The 17,458-nt window shown below is 44.7% G+C and overlaps 1 protein-coding gene across 1 annotated transcript in view; it reads right to left on the reverse strand.

Moving 5' to 3' along the window:
- The window catches only part of BRD3 (bromodomain containing 3), a 38,101-nt gene that overhangs the window by 15,794 nt on the left and 4,849 nt on the right, over nucleotides 1-17,458 (reverse strand). The window contains exons 2-5 of the mRNA XM_059486230.1: nucleotides 5,579-5,905; nucleotides 4,386-4,523; nucleotides 3,295-3,442; nucleotides 1,696-1,910 (exon numbers count right to left, since the gene is read on the reverse strand). Coding sequence (XP_059342213.1) covers nucleotides 1,696-1,910; nucleotides 3,295-3,442; nucleotides 4,386-4,523; nucleotides 5,579-5,779 — 702 coding nt within the window. The 5' untranslated portion in view covers nucleotides 5,780-5,905. The remainder of the gene's footprint in view (nucleotides 1-1,695; nucleotides 1,911-3,294; nucleotides 3,443-4,385; nucleotides 4,524-5,578; nucleotides 5,906-17,458) is intronic.

Consider the following 17,458-nt stretch of genomic DNA (forward strand, 5'->3'; position numbering starts at 1 on the left):
GCTCTAACCCAAGCCCAACCATGCTGTAAAATGTGTTATTTCCCTGAGAGGGAAGCAGGACTCTTACCTGGTGTTTGCCAAGGGAAAGGAGGGCACCCAGTCAATTACTGCAGCTCAGCTGATGCATAGGGCCTGAGCAAGTGTCAGTAACTTAAGCACATGTCTCAGTCCCCAGTGGCAGGATCAGGCTGTAAGTTCTGAACCAAAGCATATTAATCACCAAAGACCCATGAATCCTCACTCCCCTGTATTTAGTGGCTGTGCTAAGGTAGATTTTGCCTTAAGCAAATAAACCCTCTCACATAAATTCAAGCTGGGACTGTCCATTCAGCTCTCTCGTGCTCCTATCAAGGATTTATTTCTCTGGAGAGGAAGATAGGGAGGAAGAAGTTCCTTAGAGAAATCTAAGGGAAATCTTAAGTAAATCCCAAGCAGAATTAATTTTGCAGTGTGTATTTGGCAAACTCACTTCTGGGCTCATCCTTGAGTTTTAAAATAAAATTGATTCTCAGAAGCAAGTTATTTGGACAGAAACTGAAATGTGAGACAGGAGGAGAGCCTAGCTGCAAGATCTGCCAATTTCTCTAGGAATTCCCAAACTATTGGGTTAAAAAACAAAAGAATTCTGTGCCTCTGCTGGTCCAAGCAACCTCACAACCAAAACTGTTGCAGTTAATTCCACAGTTTAGATAAAAAGATCCCCAGCTTTCTCTGAGCTATGCTTTCATCATTTTTAAAGCAATTCACAACTTGCTAAGAGAATTTCAATTATTTAGGTAATGTCTTCATTTACCCATAAATTAACATAATAAATAGCAAAACACCAGTGACAACTCCCAAAAGATTACTCAGTAAGGAAGACAGAACTAATGCACCCAAAAGCTGCAGGCAACATCAGTCTCCTCCAACTGGAGTGACAGGCTTGTCTTGAACTGGCTGAAAGCAGAGAGGAACATTCCTAATGCTGGAGCCTGCAAACCTTAAAGGAACATCCCCAGTAAAATCAGGAGCTCAGGCACAGAGGGAAGAGATGCTTTGGGCTGCAAATATTAAAGGAGCAGCCCCAGTAAAATCAGGAGCTCAGTTACAGAGGGAAAAGGTGCTTTGAGATACAAACCTTAAAATAACAGCCTCAGTAAAATCAGGAGCTCAGTCAGAGTGGGAAAAGATGCTCTGAGATACAAGCCTTAAAGGAACAGCCCCAGTAAAATCAGGTGCTCAGTTAGAGAGAGAAAAGATGCTTTGGGATACAAATCTTCAAGGAACAGCCCCAGTCAAATCAGGAGCTCAGTCAAAGTGGGAAGAGATGCTTTGAGATACAAACCTTAAGTGAACAGCCCCAGTAAAATCAGCTCAGTCACAGAGGGAAGAGATGCTTTGGGCAGCAAACCTTAAAGGAGCAGCCCCAGTAAAATCAGGAGCTCAGTTACAGAGGGAAGACATGCTTTGAGCTATTTGGTGTAAAATGGGGAGAATTCCAAGAGCCCTGGAGCAGCAGCACAGGGGAAGGCTGTGAAAGGAGAGGCTGGAACTGAGCAGGAGCATGCACAGGTGCCATCACCTCGCCTGGACTGTGTGAAAAGAGGCAGAACCGTTCTCACCCCTCTCCACCCCAACACCCAGCACGAAAGCAGGACAGCAGTGACCCAGCAGCGAGGGCTGGCAGCGCAGCCCCTCTCCACCGCCCGCCTTTACCTTGACGACCGGGGGCGTGGGAGGCACCACGGGCATGATCGGAGCGGCGGGCGGGGGCGGGGCGGCGGCGGCAGGGGCGGCGACAGGCGGGACATTGGCGGTGATGGTTGGCACGGGGGTGGCAGCGATGACGGGCGTCTGAGACACGGCTGGAGGGACGCTCTGGAACGGCGCCGGCGGGGACACGGAAGACACGGCCACGGCTTGCTGCGCTCCTGTCAGACCAGAGGGGAAAGGCGCTGGTGGGTACAGATGGGAGGGTGCTGGAGCAAACTGGACTTGGCAGAGAGATCCGGGAGAGCACAGAGGACACGGTGGGATTTGCTCGGTGCTGTTACACCGGTCAGCCACACGAAAAATAATTGCAGCTTTTCACATTGAGTGTTGCTCCGGGACAGCTTTCACCCCTTGGATGCTCCCAGAGCTGCACTGAGCTCAGGAGAACAGCAGGAGATGGAACAGTGGGAGGTGTTCACACCCTGCAAATGGCAACAACCACTGCCCTGAGCCACCTGAGCAGCCAGGAGTGCAAAGCACTTCAGATTTGCCACAGTGCACAGGGTGGGATTCTTGGGGCTGTGCAGGAACAGGAGATGGGCTCAGTGATTCCTGTGGGTACCTTCCAACTCTGTATTTTATGATTCTCAGTAGAGCTTAAGCATCCTGATGGCCCTGACATCCCTGATGCTGCACCTGCACTGCCAAAGCCCTGCCTAGTGGTTTAACATAAAGGGGACAAACCTACTACCCAATAACCAAAGCAGCAGTCCTCCTTCTATGTTTCAACATCCTTTGATAAAAAGATACATCATCATTAATTTCTCTGAGCTTGGATAGATTTATAGCTCCATTTAGCACCTGAAATGTGGGAAAACAGAGGAACAATTGACTTTCCCAGAGCAACAATCAGACCTTGTTTAGAGGAAAAAAAAATTACTCTCATCATTTAACTCAGCCCACACAAGGTCCTTTATGAACTGTTTTACCACGCTTGAAAATTTTAGTCCTAAATCCATTTAAAATCAATTTTAGGTAAGCTGAACTAAACTTAATTTCCACTGATATGCAATGGTGTATGTAGCCTTTTGCAATGGTTTAATAAATCCTTTAATTTTATGATGTTGCAACCATGTGTGCAAAAGGAAAACATACAGAGTTTAGGGAATAAGCAGAATTTGAGTCCAAGTCTCTGCTGTGCCAGAATTCTGCCAGGACCCACGGGGAGCTGTGTAAACCCAAATCTCTAAAGACTTTCCATGCCATGCTCTGGCACTGGCAGCAGACTGGCATTTATGAACATCTTGGGTTGTTTTTTGCATAGAGAAGCAACAGCAATGCCTTCCCTCCCTGAAGTGCTGCCTGGATGGGCAAATCACAGATGGCAAGATTGGTGTGACAAATGCAGGGTGGCCTTGACGACCCCTGAAACCCTGAGTGAGCATCTCCAGACACCTCCCACCTTCCTCCCCATTGGTTTAACTGTGAGACCACGCTCTCCCTTCCCAGCCTCTCCACCATCTGCAGAGTCCAGCAGCTCAGGAGGTGTCCCAGGCCTCAGGAACAGCTCCCAACATCCCCTGTCCCTGCATGGATCCCTACCTGTGCTCTGTGTGCCCGCTGAGGGCTTGCGACCTTTGCCTTTGGGAACTGGGGGTAGCAACTCCACCTCCTCCTGAGGCATCTGGGCAACCTTCTGCAGAAATATCTTCTCCAGGGCTTGGGCCATGAGGACAATGTCATCTGTGGGCTGCACAAAGAAGAATATGAGCCTTTGTTGTATCATTCACATATCTGTGAAGACCAGGCTTAGAAAACACTGAGGCCCTTCAAATAAATTATGGTATTCAAATGCTGACAATAAACAGATTAGCTCTTCTCCCTCCTCCTGCCACTCTCCTGCTCTTCTATTCTGCTCTAGCATGCAATAATTACAGCCCCTAAGTGTGCTGCATCCAGAGAATGAGCAGGAGTTCAGAAGGAGCCTGATAAACCAGTATCCAGTGCAGCAGTGTGGAAGCAGCAAACTGGAACGGATGAGCTGTCCTTCCCTGCTTGCCAGCAGGTCCAAGGGAAGAGGCTAAATACACATTATTCTGTGGCTCAAACTAATTAATTTGTTTGTTTCAGCTGTTCTCCAGTCTGGGTCTATGATGACAAATGACTGGAGAAAACAGAACACAAAGAATTTTAACAACCTAACAAAACAGCAAATTAGCCAAACCCAAAATAATAATAATAATAATAAAGCAATTTAAATGTGTGTAAGTATGAACATATTTATGGAGACAGTCAAAGAAGAGTTATGATTCTTGAACTCCTTTCTGCTGCTAACAGATAGTATTTAGTGTCAGTCTAACACACAGCATTAAAGCACCTCAAAACACCTGCAGAGCACTGCATTAAGTGCAGCTCATCCCAGAAAACTCCTAACTGACAATAAAAGGAATAAAAACTTGCTGCATAACCCCAAAACAGAAATCTACCTATAATTAAAAGGCATATTTGCCGTTGTAACTAGTCTGGGGGAAGAAAGAGGCAGCACAAAGACAGCTTTGTGCATTTCAAGTAACATGGTTGCAATTAGTGGCATTTCAAATCCTGCAAGGAGGGCCCAGAGCCGGCCCTGCTCAAAACCTACACAATAATGGGGTAGGTGGGTGTTTTCTAAAGGCTTTTCTGGGTTTTTTTACCTTGTTATAAATGTAACAGTTTGTAAACATGGTGTTGAAATCCTGCATACATTCACTGGCACTCCAGTAATAGTTGTGTTCCAGGCGCTTCTTGATCGTCCCCATGTCCATGGGGTTTTTAATTATTTTGTGATAATCCTGTTGGAAAACCAGGGAAGATGTTACATTTTCTGATTCAGTTTTGCTCACATCTCCCTCTAACCCCTGATTTCTTCTCATCCCCCCTCCTAAAAAACACCCCACCAAATTTTGTGGAAATTGTAAATGTAAATATATATTAGTTTATTTTCTAATTTGTATCTTTTTAGTCTTAGCATTATTATGAACTTGTCTCCAAAACACACAACCTCCAGTCTGGGAATCAGCATTTCTGCCTCCCTTTTTAAAAGGCTGCCTCTGGCACTCACAGAAGTTTATCAGGGCTGCCTAAAACTATGCTCAAAGTTTCAGTCTCTAATTTTAAGAGCACTTTGGCCTTTAAAAGATTTCCACCTGTTAACCCAGTTTCTCCATGGGCTGGTCTGGAGCACCTGTAGAGGCTGTGATTAGGGGATGCTGCAGGGCTGTGCAGTGTCATTTTCTTGTTCTGGATTAGAGCACCAAAGCCTCTCTTGCTGTTCATGAAGCCACTGGCTGAGCCCATCAGGCTGATATTTCCCCTCTAAGCAATCCCAAAACTGGTACTTCCCCTCTAAGCAACCCCAGGCACTGATATTTCTCCTCTAGCCAATCCCAGGCACTGATATTTCCCCTCTAAGCAATCCCAGCACTGATATTCCCCCTCTAAGCAACCCCAGGGCACTGATATTTCACCTCTAAGCAATCCCAACACTGATATTTCCCCTCTAAGCAATCCCAACACTGATATTTCCCCTCTAAGCAACCCCAGGGCACTGATATTTCACCTCTAAGCAATCCCAACACTGATATTTCACCTCTAAGCAACCCCAGGGCACTGATATTTCCCCTCTAAGCAATCCCAGCACTGATATTTCCCCTCTAAGCAATCCCAACACTGATATTTCACCTCTAAGCAACCCCAGGGCACTGATATTTCACCTCTAAGCAACCCCAGGGCACTGATATTTCCCCTCTAAGCAACCCCAGGGCACTGATATTTCCCCTCTAAGCAATCCCAAAACCGACCTGACCACCACAAAGCTTTCTATGGTGAGAAGACAACAGAAACGTACCGGCAAATTGAGTTTAATTGCATCAACAGGCTGGTAGAAAGGCCAAGCAAACTGATGCTTCCACAAGGTCTTCACCACAACATTTTGCATATATTGCAGCTGGTTGGTTTTCCTGCCAGGTTTGTTGGGATTTGTCACCTCTGGAGGCGGGGGATTGACGGGGCCCTGAGGAGCCTGGATGGCTGAGGCGACTGCCGACATCTTCCTGCTCGGGCTCTCACTCGCTGTCACTGCGGCAGCAACGGGGAGATTTTCTTTCTTCCTTTATGCTCCCTGAATGGGACTGACATCCCATTTCCAGGGTGCAACCATACAACCTAGAGCAAACTACAGAGAGAAAGAGGGAAGGGTGTAAATAGAGGTTTTTGAAGCAGGCAGGTTGTGACATTTCTTCTGTGGACAGTATTTAAACTTAGGCTCTTCACCCTCTTTACCCCATTGGCTTTGTTCCTGTGGCACAGTTTATCTTGGAGATGGGAGCAGTTCAAGATCCAAGAGACAGTGGAACTCCCAAATTCAAAGCCTGCAGACACAGCAAGCTCCATGGGACTAGTTCTTGCTTTAGCTGGCTCAGAGAGCATCTTCATGTCAAGAAAACACTTAGGGCAACCCAAGAATTCACTCAGGGAGCAAAGCAGATTCCATGAATGCACTGATGCAAGGTGCTAAATCCATAGCTTCCATCTCCATGTCAACTGAACTGCATTGTCTCTAAACCCATGCTGCCTGGCCCCCAGTCAGCTCACAGGGCTCTGCTGAAATCCCACAATGAAGCAGACAGCAGCTGCCAGAGGATCTCAGTCCAGGGAAATGAAAGAAGGGGCAGAGGGAGATGCTGTGAAATGCTGAGAGTGAAAGGTGTCACCAAAACCAACCCAATTTGAAGTGATCTGCACTTTGAATCTCATAAATGTCTTATTATGTCTTATTATGCCTCTTCCTGCATGCACCTGACTGGTTTTGACCCCAGTTTTATATTAAAGTTAGAGATCCAGGCTCAGATAATAACTGGTGTTACACTGATATCCCGTGACCTGGCTCAGACAGTGCCGTCATGTTCTCTCTCAAAGACACATTTGAAACAGAGGAGAATACATAAATTGCATTATTGTATTCTGGTTTTCCCTCTGCAAACTGCAGAGGTAAAAATAGCCCAGTATCACTGAGCCTTGTGTAGCATATGGTAAACAGCTTTGCTATGTCATCTTCCATAAACATTGGATATTTCAGCTCACATCAGGACTGCAGCTACTCTTCTCATGGCAAACAGACCACAATCACTTTCCAGAGGCAGATTATTTCAAATATGTTTAGAAATCCATACAAATATACTTTTTGGTTGAACAGAGAAGCATGAGCAGGGACAGAAGGAATGTAAAAGCAGAGAGACATCCTAGGAAAAACCCAAAAACCTCTGCATTAATACAGCCCTAATCATCTCTACTGAATATCTGCACTAAATATAGAACATCAACTTACCCTGTGAGCTGCTGATTAGATGAAGGCAAAAAGTAAACACATACCTAACTTGGGGAAATTTTACCAAAATAGCTGTGTACAAACAAACAGATCTGCAGCTGAGAGGGAGGGAACTGCTGAAAACCTAAACCAAACCCCTGTGTGAATACATGTGATTATCTGTGCAGGAAACAGCCAAGTCCAGTTCTGATGCTGCCACCATTTGTTCAACACCCACTACATTCCAAGGATGGAGAAAAATGCCAGCAGGACTCTCTTGTATAGCTCCAGAATCATGGTCCCTGTTTTTTGATAACTCAGGAGCCCAGTTTAGCTCCAAAAGGATTGGTTTTTCATGTGCTCATGCTGCTGGTGATCAGCAAGCAGACAAAAGGGGTGCTGGCATCCCCTGGACACGGAATTTCATAACTAGAACGTTATTTGGGATTTCAGATTTGGGGAAGGATTTTCTCCCAGTGTTCCATCAAGTCAAAGCAGCAGCAGAAATACTGCAAAATTCAATCTTCAGATCGAGGGGGGTAAATAGAGAAAGAATTAAAAGCAACAAAAAAAGATAATTAGGAAGTTTCACTCAGTCTCCTCCTGGGGAGCTCCCTGCATGCATTCAGGTTTCTGAGCAACATCCATCATCCCAGAGAATGCAAGGCTGCCTGCAGGTCCCTGGTGACCACCACTGAAACATTTTGTTTGCTGTCTTCTTGATTAACAAACTGAATCCAGTGCAAGGATTGAGGGGGAATAAAACACCCACAGAGAGCAATTCCTACTGCTAGAGAGCATTTGGGTCACAAGTTTCAAACTATGAAGTGTAACTTAAGTCTTCCCTTTAAATAACCTGAGGCTAAATATGAGTCTCTTTTCATTTCAATTTCCTCATGTCCTACCTCTCAAACTCCAATTTGATAAGGATTTTTAATTAATTTGTATTAAATCCCTGAACTGTCATTCAACAAACCACAGATCCATAGCTCCTATCTCTCTCAGACTTTTTCTCCCTGACCTTAGCCAAGGCTTTCAATATCTTCACCCCACAGCTCCTCACCTGTGCCATGGAGATAGTGGCAGCTCCTTTCTGTCCCCACCCAGCAGAGAAAACTCCCTGGCACAGGCACTGCCTCCCCACAGGGCCATTTTGATCCTCAAGCTTAAACAAGGCTTGTACAGTCCACATAAAAGCATGGAACAGTCATCAGTGACACAACTCAGAAAGGATTTTAATTAAGAACATTACCAAAACAAGGAGGGGCAGAACCATGACAGCCAACTTGGTCAGTTCCCTGCTCCAACACACTGAATTTTACACCCAAAAGTGGCTCAAACCTCCCAGCAGCACTGGCACAGAACTGCTGGATCCTGCAGAAGACAGAAATAGCTACCTGGACTATCTGGCAGCACTGGAAGTACTGTCCTGCCATAAATAAAGCTTTAATGTGCCTCACTGTACCTTTAACCCTTGGTCCAGCAGCTTCCTCACTATTTGCTGGGGAAGCTGCTTGGATATTGGATCACTTTGTAAATTTTAAAACTAAGAATTTGCTTCTACAGCCATTCTTTTACCTTTAAAAACTCAAAATGGTATCATTTTTATGAATGCAAAAAGCAGCAGGACTACAAGGAATCTGGAAGATGAGGGTAAAAATGCTTTGGAAATGTCTAAAAGGCAATGACTTTGAATTAAAGATAAATTAATGCCTGATAAATCTAGCCCATGTGAAACATCATTTATTAAGAGAGAGAAGTGAGAGCTCTGACCATCTGACATCCCAAATTACCACACAAATCACCCAAGAGGACACTTTAGTAGAGCCACAGACAAAAATTAAGCAAGCTTCTACAAACTGTCCCATAATTACAGGTAGAATTGAACTACACAGCTCTTGTCTAAGCACTCCAACACCCTCTGAAACTGCACTGGTATCAATAAATATTTCAACTATTAGGGACAGTGACTCAGGACATCACTGTACAAGCCTGGAGTGCAGACTGTCAAAACCAGACACAACGTGCACCTTCCAGTGAGGGGCTAAGGTGAGATTTCTTTTATCCCTGCAGTAATATCTTCTTAAATTTTAATTTTTAAATCACTACTTATCCTGCTCCTCAGGCCTATAATGTTCAAGTAGCAGGAGTTATTCTTGATTTTTCTGTCTGCAGAAGTGGTTTTGATATTGCAAGTTTAGAATACTGAAGTGCTGTCATACACAAGGAGTGAACACTGCTTTTCCTTCTTATTCAATTTGAGATAGTAATTAAAAAAAAAACCCCAAAACCTCAAAGAAATGAGGTTTTAAGTCTTGGAGTTTAAGCTCAGTGTGGCAAACCAGGCATCAAAAAACCCAGCTAGGTTGGATGGATTTTTTTCTTTTAAAAAAAGCTTTTCTTCCATTGAATCCCTCACACAGGGTCAGTCAGCAGAGAGACAGCAGGCATGGAGAAAACATGTCAATAATTCCCTGCACTAGCAGGAGAACATTTTCCTGTCTGCAGAGGTGGGGACTGTTTTAAAGCAGCTCTGAAGCCCATGAAGAGTGCAGTGTGCCAGCTCTCCTGCTGCTCCAGCCAAGGCTCTGCCCCTTCCTTTGGCAGTGCCCAGCATTTAAGGGATGCTTTGCTCCTGTGCAGGACCCGACGGGGTTTGTTTTGATTGCAAACTTACACAAGCTTTATGGCAGTGTGATAAATAAGTATGATTCGTGCTAATAAAAATTAAAACAGTAATCAATATTGATACAGTAATTAATATTTAAAAATAATAAAACAGTTAAAGGTTGTAATACCAAAAAAAAAAAGAGAAGCTGCACACCCCCCTTCCCAGCAGACATTCTCAAAGACCACAAAAGAGAAGCTAAATATACAGTTGCTAAAAATGACCAAAAACCTAATTAAGTCCCAGAAAATACTAATTATAAGAAATTTATTACCTTAATATGTAAATGCAGCAGTACGTTAGTCTTAACTTACATTATATTAGCTTAGTGCACATGTGTAACCCAGAAGTAAATCAAAAAACAAAAAAAAAGAGAAATCTTCATCCCAAACAACCCCCAAAGACTTGTGCGACCACCAAACCAAGTAGTAATGCATGCATAATAAAATAATAAAAACAAAAATAAAAATATAACCAAAAATGAGAAAAAATAACATTAACATATAGCATATAAAAAATAATCTTCACTTAATAAACTTGTATGTAAAGTAACAAAAATCCCAAAACTCTGCCCTCCGTACCCCGCAGTATCTTTTGCTTATGCGCTATTATTAAAACCTAATTATCCCTTATTTATATATTTTCTAAACTATTCAATTCAAATTACTACTACCTTAAATATTATTTAATTTCTTTTGAATAAAATAATTAAACAAACATAACAGCAGCCTGGCAGTCCCACAACTCCTTGGTATAGTATTTCTGTGTGGTTACTTGGACATTGATCAAAATCTGGCAGAATTCCAGCTCGGCAAAGCAACAGCCACATAAATCTTCCCATCAGGGAAAATTATCGAGTTTGAGAGATGTTCCTTGACCTCGTTGTTATCTGCACATTTTTATTTACATTACAGTAGCACACAGAGGCTGGGCAGAGACCAAGGTCCCTTAGCAGCTCACACTCTGCACACACAAAGACCCTGCTCAATCCTCAAAGGGCTGCTGCTCACAACTCACACTTCACACCATGGTGAGGTGACTTGCTCACAGCGCCCCAGGCAGCAGCCAGACCCAAAATTTGCCAGCAGGGCAGCCAGAGCAGTGTCCTCCAAGCTGCTCCTTGCAGCCTCCAAAGCAGAGTCTGAGTCTCTTTTTTCCCAACAATTGGAAGTTTGGTCAGATTAGCCGCCATGTGAGAGAAGTAGCCCAGCCTTGGTCATCTTACTTTCTCTGCAGGAGAGGTTTAGCACTACTGAACCTCAATACAAAGTCAGGTAAGGTTATTAATAAGGGTTGTACCCATTTCATTCCATGGCTGTGGAAATTAAGGGTTACATCAATCTCCTCAGAAGGAAACAAAACTCGTGGATGCCTCCTTTTCCTCCTCCTTCGCATTCCCTTCCCACCCCACAGAGGAACTGAACTTCAGGCAGCTTTCAGTACCTACTAACATGTCAGCAGGGATGGTGTCTTCAAACACAAGGGATGTGCAATTTGAGAGCAAGACTTGAGGACAGATGAGCTGCTTTATCAGCCAACCCTGCCCTGGCAGACAGACACACTACACACAACATGCCACCCCCTCAAGACACTGGGATTTACACTTTGCTTCCCTGCAGGAGTGGGAATTTGGCTTGCAGTGCTCCTATGGCACACTGCAGCACTCTGAAAGTCCACTCAGCCATCCTTGCTGTCTCCCAAATCATTAATTCCACACATCACAGATTTGCTTTTCATGCATATTATTTTGAGCACTGCCTTAATAACATCCTGAGACTGGGAGATGCAACTGTGTCCTGAGCTCACCTCTGCACAAGGGAGGGGAAAAGATCACAGCAGATTAAGTCAGTTCCTTGGCTTTTGACTTGGTTGGCTTAATGCTCATTAGATTATGCAGATGGCTTTCCTACCCTTGCTCTCTCCTTGGCTATTATAAGAGCAGGTGTTTCCTCAGTAAGGAGCCTAACCAGTAGGCAGAAATCAGCCAGGAGTAACTGGGAATTTATGGGGTCTTTAGTTTTGATGCCTACTCAGTGCTCCCTGCAATTCACGCTGCTGTAAGATCTCTGATGAGATGCCTTCAAACCCAGGGGTAGCCAAAAGTCACTCTAATAAAAGCATTAGAGACTTACAAACACTGTTAGGCACCTCAAATAAAGTGACGAACTTTCTGATAATTTGAGGCCAGAGTATTTCTCTCCCCCAAGTCACTAATGCCACAGGAAGCACCTTCTGATCAAGTCTGAGCAGGAATTTAGCTGCATGTCACACATAAATCAAATGGGGCTCAACTGATTTCTAAAGGCTGCAGTTTCAAATGCAGGGAGTGATGCTTAACACTAAACCAAGTTCATTCTCATAGCTTTGAATTTGGCTTTGAGAACAGTTTTAAGTGACCAATGTCAGTACTGAATTAGGCATGGTTGACCCTCCTTTGCACTGGGGAGGACAGAATGACCTCTGGACAGCTCTTCCTGCCCTGCTTTTTGTGGAAAACACAGAGACAAATTTCAACTCAGACTATGTTGGTTTTGTGCAAGCTCCTGAGTTACAGGGGTTTGTTAAAAAGGCTGCAGGAGGAAGGAAAAGTGAGTGGTTACTCAGCTCACTCTGTGTTGGATTCCTGACTGAAGGAGCTCAGCCAGCCTTGAGACCTGACTGCAGTAAGGTCTGGACTCAGATAAGCTGAACTGCATTTGTAAAAAATCAGCCAGGAGGTATTTCAGCAAATTAACTGGGTGGCCTATCATGGAAAAGTTAACTTAATGCTCAGCTGTAATAAATGAGATCTATGAACAGGTTCCAGAGTACTTGGAGTAGCTGGTGGCTCGCACATCCAAATCAGCAGGATGGGAATGGGGAGGTGCTTAACAGGAAAATGCTGGTGGTTGTGCCTCTCACAAGACACACAAATTACACCTTTATGGCAATGGAAAATAAAACTGTTGGGCTTTTACATAAGAGATTTGGCATAGCTAGTGAAGTGTTTGGGATAACCACATGTCTGGGCAGACTCTGCTCGTGCCATTTTTCCCCCAGAGGGGAAAGGTGGAGACTCAATGGAATTGAATTATCTTGTGTGACCCACAGGGCTGAACCCACAGCACCTAACAGGGGGCAGAGCCAGGGAGAAACCAGACAGCCAAAATTTACAGGGGAAAGATTCTCTTGGAGCAGATTTTCTCTCCTAGCCAGTGCACTGCACACTTATTTGGCAACTCCTAACACCTGTAGGGGTGACTGCAGCCCCCCAAAAGCCCCCATGCAGCAGCAGCCCTGCAGCCTGGGACATCAGGCAAAAAGGAAGCACTGGGAAGGTGCTGGCACACGGCCACACACCATCCATGCTCTCAGCGTGTCAGGAGCAGGACGAGGGGCAGGAGAGCTCAGGGAGGCAGGAATGTGGCTGAGGGCACACTGGAAGTGCAGTGCAAACCACAACACAGGCAGCAGCCCAGGCCTCTGGGATTCAGGAACCACTTCAAGCCTGATCCTGCAAAGTGCTCAGCAGCTTTCCCCTCTCACTCAGCTGCAAGGTCTCTGTGGCTCAGCACCTCACCACAGAGGGTTCTGCAGACTTATCCCCTGCAAGATACAACTAATTGGTCAATCAAGATAAATCTCTTTCTAAGGAAGATTTAAGCACAGGCAGGAACAAAGTTAAGCTCTGCACACTTTGTGGTTTCTCCACCTGAGTCAATTCCTTTTCCAGCTGTTAGAGAGAGGTAAAGTGATAAGGGAGGTTCAGTGCTGCACATCTGGAGCTGGAGACTCCTCTCAGGCTGATCAGAAGTGTGGGTGCTGCCACTGCCTCAGTCACAACAGCTGGGAGAGCTGAGGGTGTCAGTGCCACCCAGAGCTGCAGAAGAACAGGGTCCCAGCAAGGGAAATCCCACTGCACAAGGAGATCCTGATCTCTGCCATCACATTTTCTATAACAGCACAAAAAGAAACTGCAACCTGATCAAGAAGAGGTATCTCCATGTTTATATGAAAAATGCCCAAGGAGTGGAAAACTTCTGGTGACCCCCAAATTCAAGGCTTGCTGAAGGGCACAGCAAAAAGACTCCACAGACTCAGTCACAACTTCTGCAGGCTGGGCAATTCTGCAAACTCAGAATTGGCACAAATTGCTGGATGCCTTCTTTGTTATTCCACCTCTCTCTGTTTCTGGAATTACTATCACTTTAAGCTTCACAGAGGGACAGAATCCACTCTTCCACTTCTACTCACCTCTGGTTTTGCATTCAAATCCACACTTCAAGGACAATCAGAAATACAAATCCATTTTCTCACCTGGGTTTGAACCACAATCACCCTTTCTAAGATCCTTCACATCAGCATCACCAACTGCTTTGAAAGTGGGAGACAAACTGTGTGACAAACTGATGTTCCTTCAGCTTGAACTTGCTCGTAACAGGGAATCTCTGAATTCCTGCTTGCCCAGCCATCAGAAAATGCATATGGAGCAAAAGAAAAATCACTTGCTGAGAGCTGTTAAGAAGAAACCAACCAGCTAAAAGTGCAGGAGCAACAGGTCCATCCTGGACACACCACCCCAGTGACAAGCAGCAGGCTGAGGCTGTTCATCATTTCAGAACTGGATGATAATGCTGAATAGTCTTAACCTGATACTCAGGGGCTCCAGCAGAAGTCAGCCTGGGGCTGCCTCTGCTTGTATTCCTTCAGGAAACAAAACTGGTGGATAGAAACAGATATAAACACTACCAAGCAGATAAACTGCAAGAGGAAGCAGGCAGCTAACCTACCCCCTCTGGGCGAAAACAAAACATAGAGAAAGGCAAGAGGAAGGAGGGATGAACAGAGTGAGGAGACAGAAGTGAAAGCTCCCTGTTTCATTCAGTTTAAAAATGTGATTGACCACAGGCTGCTGTTAAATGCTGGACCACACCCAGAATACTTGTCTGAACTACAGGCTAAAAGCATCATAACCCATCTCCTTCAGGGCTCTGCCTCCATATCTGATTTCCCACATTTCCCCTATTCCTTTACAGCCTCCCTTCTCCAACAGTGACACTCCTGAGCACTCATCCTGTGACTCCAGCAAACCATTCTGCCAATTTCAGGTCAGCACACTGTATTTCAGGTAAATTATTAAAAACCAACCAAACTAATTGAAATGAGAACAAAAAAACCCACACACACTCTGGCCCTGTCCCAAGTTTCAGCCAATGCATGCACAGCAGCAGCATTTAGGTACAGCCAGTAAAGCAGAACGTGGCAACACCCATACAGGGTCCAGAACTCCTAATGAGATTATTTTACATCTGCACTCTCGTTTTCTGCTTTTTAAAGGATGTGATGTGCACAGTTAAACATCTGAGTCCTGAAAAAGTCAGCCCTTCCTCTTTTCAATCAGCCTATGGTGCTCTGTGTACTTTTACTGTGTACTGAGCACAAGGAAAAGCCTCAAACTCGCTCTGTTTGATTCAGCATGCAGTGAATAAAGGACACAGAGCCTCTCCACAACAGGTTTTGTCATGATTGTTTCTTTCTCTGCACTTTGATTTCCAAAAAGAGAGATTATTGGACAGAAAGCTTTTTGAAGAAAAGTCTAAAAAAAGGAAAAGAAAAAGCCACAAGAGCTCAACTACTTCCCTGCTGGGCAGAGCATCTCTGAGCATCTGCTGTACCTGCACAGAATTACAAAACCTCCTGCTACAAGCCAGCCTGCTGACAGGTCTGACACCCCAGGCTGCAGGCTGGTTATCCCCCACTTGGAAAATGGGGATATCAATATTTCCACTGCCATCTGCAATTAAAGTCATTAGCCTTTTCCCACACATTTACAGATTAACTCCTTCTCAGTGTTATGGCTGCACCAATTTTAAAGAAAGGGGAAAAAATAATCAAGAACACAAAGGAACTTGTATTTACAGAGTGTTCAAATACTATCACTGGGGTTTTTGGAAACAAATTCCTGACTAAGTACAACACTCCTTGTCATTGGAAGAAAGTGCAAAGCTAAAACTGCCATCTGCTTTATCCCTTTGCCCACACTGCAGCACTCTTTAAAAACATTTCTAAAAGATAAACCACAACACCCAAAAGGTCTTTAGTGGCACCTGCTAGGGAGGGGAGGTTAGATACAGTCAAATTCCACTTCCAGCTGAGTTTAAGAGGCTACAGAAGCAGGAAGATCACCTCCTCTTTACAAAACTAAGTACAGAAAGTACTCTGAGCAAAGTATAAAATACAGACCCCTTGCAAATAGCATTTAATTCCTCTGTATTAGCTATTTAAAGAGTTGTTTCCTGCTCTGTGGAGCCAAGAACCTCCACTGCAGTTCTCCCTTACACCACCAGTTCTGCAAGGCCATATATCAGCATTATTAATATGATTTACAAGTGCTACAGATGTTCTCCTTAGGGGCAGCTCCATGCAAACATAGACAGACTTCTAATAAACAGACCCAGATCCATCTGTTAACTTGTTTGAAGCATTTCACTGTACAGAGCAGAACCAAAGTGATTCATTAGAGAAAATATCTTCATCAACAAGTTCCCTTATACACTTCTTGTGCTCCAACACTTTCTCCTACTTAACTTTTAAATTTGTTTTTATGTATTTAAATGATTAAAGTTACTATTTTGAAAAAGAACAATTAATTTCAGGACAGAAAGCATTACAAGTGTAGTAAAAATGGATGAGCTGCCACTGGTTTAAATCATGCTCTGGGTTTACAACTACAGCACTGCACCTTTCCCATGCAAAGTCCACCTAAAATCAATACACAACAATCAAGTCAGTTTAAGGGGATGAAGGATGAAATGGAAGGGATTGAATTACCATGACATAAATATACTGCTTGTTAGCTGAGCCACAGTAACGTTAGAGCTGCTAATGGGGCAGGGTAAGAGCCCCACACACCAAGGAATTACTGCAGCTCTGCAGGCAGAGCAGCCACTTGTCACAGCAGTCACCCTCCCATTGAAGACCACCACTCATCCCCTGTGCACACTCCCACCAGCTTGGCTTTATCTGTTTCCAAAGCAATTGAAGTGCCCTGTGTTTGAACAAGCACATTGTCCCGGAATAACTCCGTGTGTTAACTTAAAGCAAACACAGCCACACAAGCACAAAAGGCTCTATGGGCTCTGCTACTTCCGATGAAAAGTGATTTTGCTAAGGTTGGGTAGATCCATAAACTTGCTCAGCTATGCAAGGAAGTTCCAGGTCAGCTGAGGTGTGAACAAACTGTGGTACTTAAGCTGCTGTCGCTCCCTTAGAGAGCATCAAAGCAGTTTCTGAGCTTGAATTAAATCCCCTAACGGTCTGTAAAAAAGGGAAAAAATTGGATCTTAAAGTTACCCCTCCCTACGCAGGGAGCAGAGGCTGCTGATCCAGGAAAAGGGGGGAAGGTGCTCCCTACTGCCTCAGACCCCCAGGGAACAGTGCTGAGGACAGATGGACAGAAGGACACAGCCTCCCCAGCACAGCTCCTGCCGAGAGCACCCACGGCTTAGAGCACACAAGCCCTAAGCTGCTCAGAGCTCCTGCATATGGATGAAGCTCAAGTCCAAGGAAATATGACCATGGCAGTGCGGACACGAGTATCCCAATGGATTCCCTTGTGGCTTGTTCCTGCCCAGGAAAGGAATACACTGATCCAGAACACTCCCACTCACTCAGGTAAGCACTTACCCCAGGGGGAACTCAGAGGAACATTCCCTCTCTCTTCACTGAAGTGCTGCACTTCAACATTATTTCACAGACCCTGAGCACGACTGTAG

The sequence above is a fragment of the Ammospiza nelsoni genome, chromosome 20 (assembly GCF_027579445.1).
Source record: "Ammospiza nelsoni isolate bAmmNel1 chromosome 20, bAmmNel1.pri, whole genome shotgun sequence".
NCBI classification, from domain to species: domain Eukaryota; kingdom Metazoa; phylum Chordata; class Aves; order Passeriformes; family Passerellidae; genus Ammospiza; species Ammospiza nelsoni.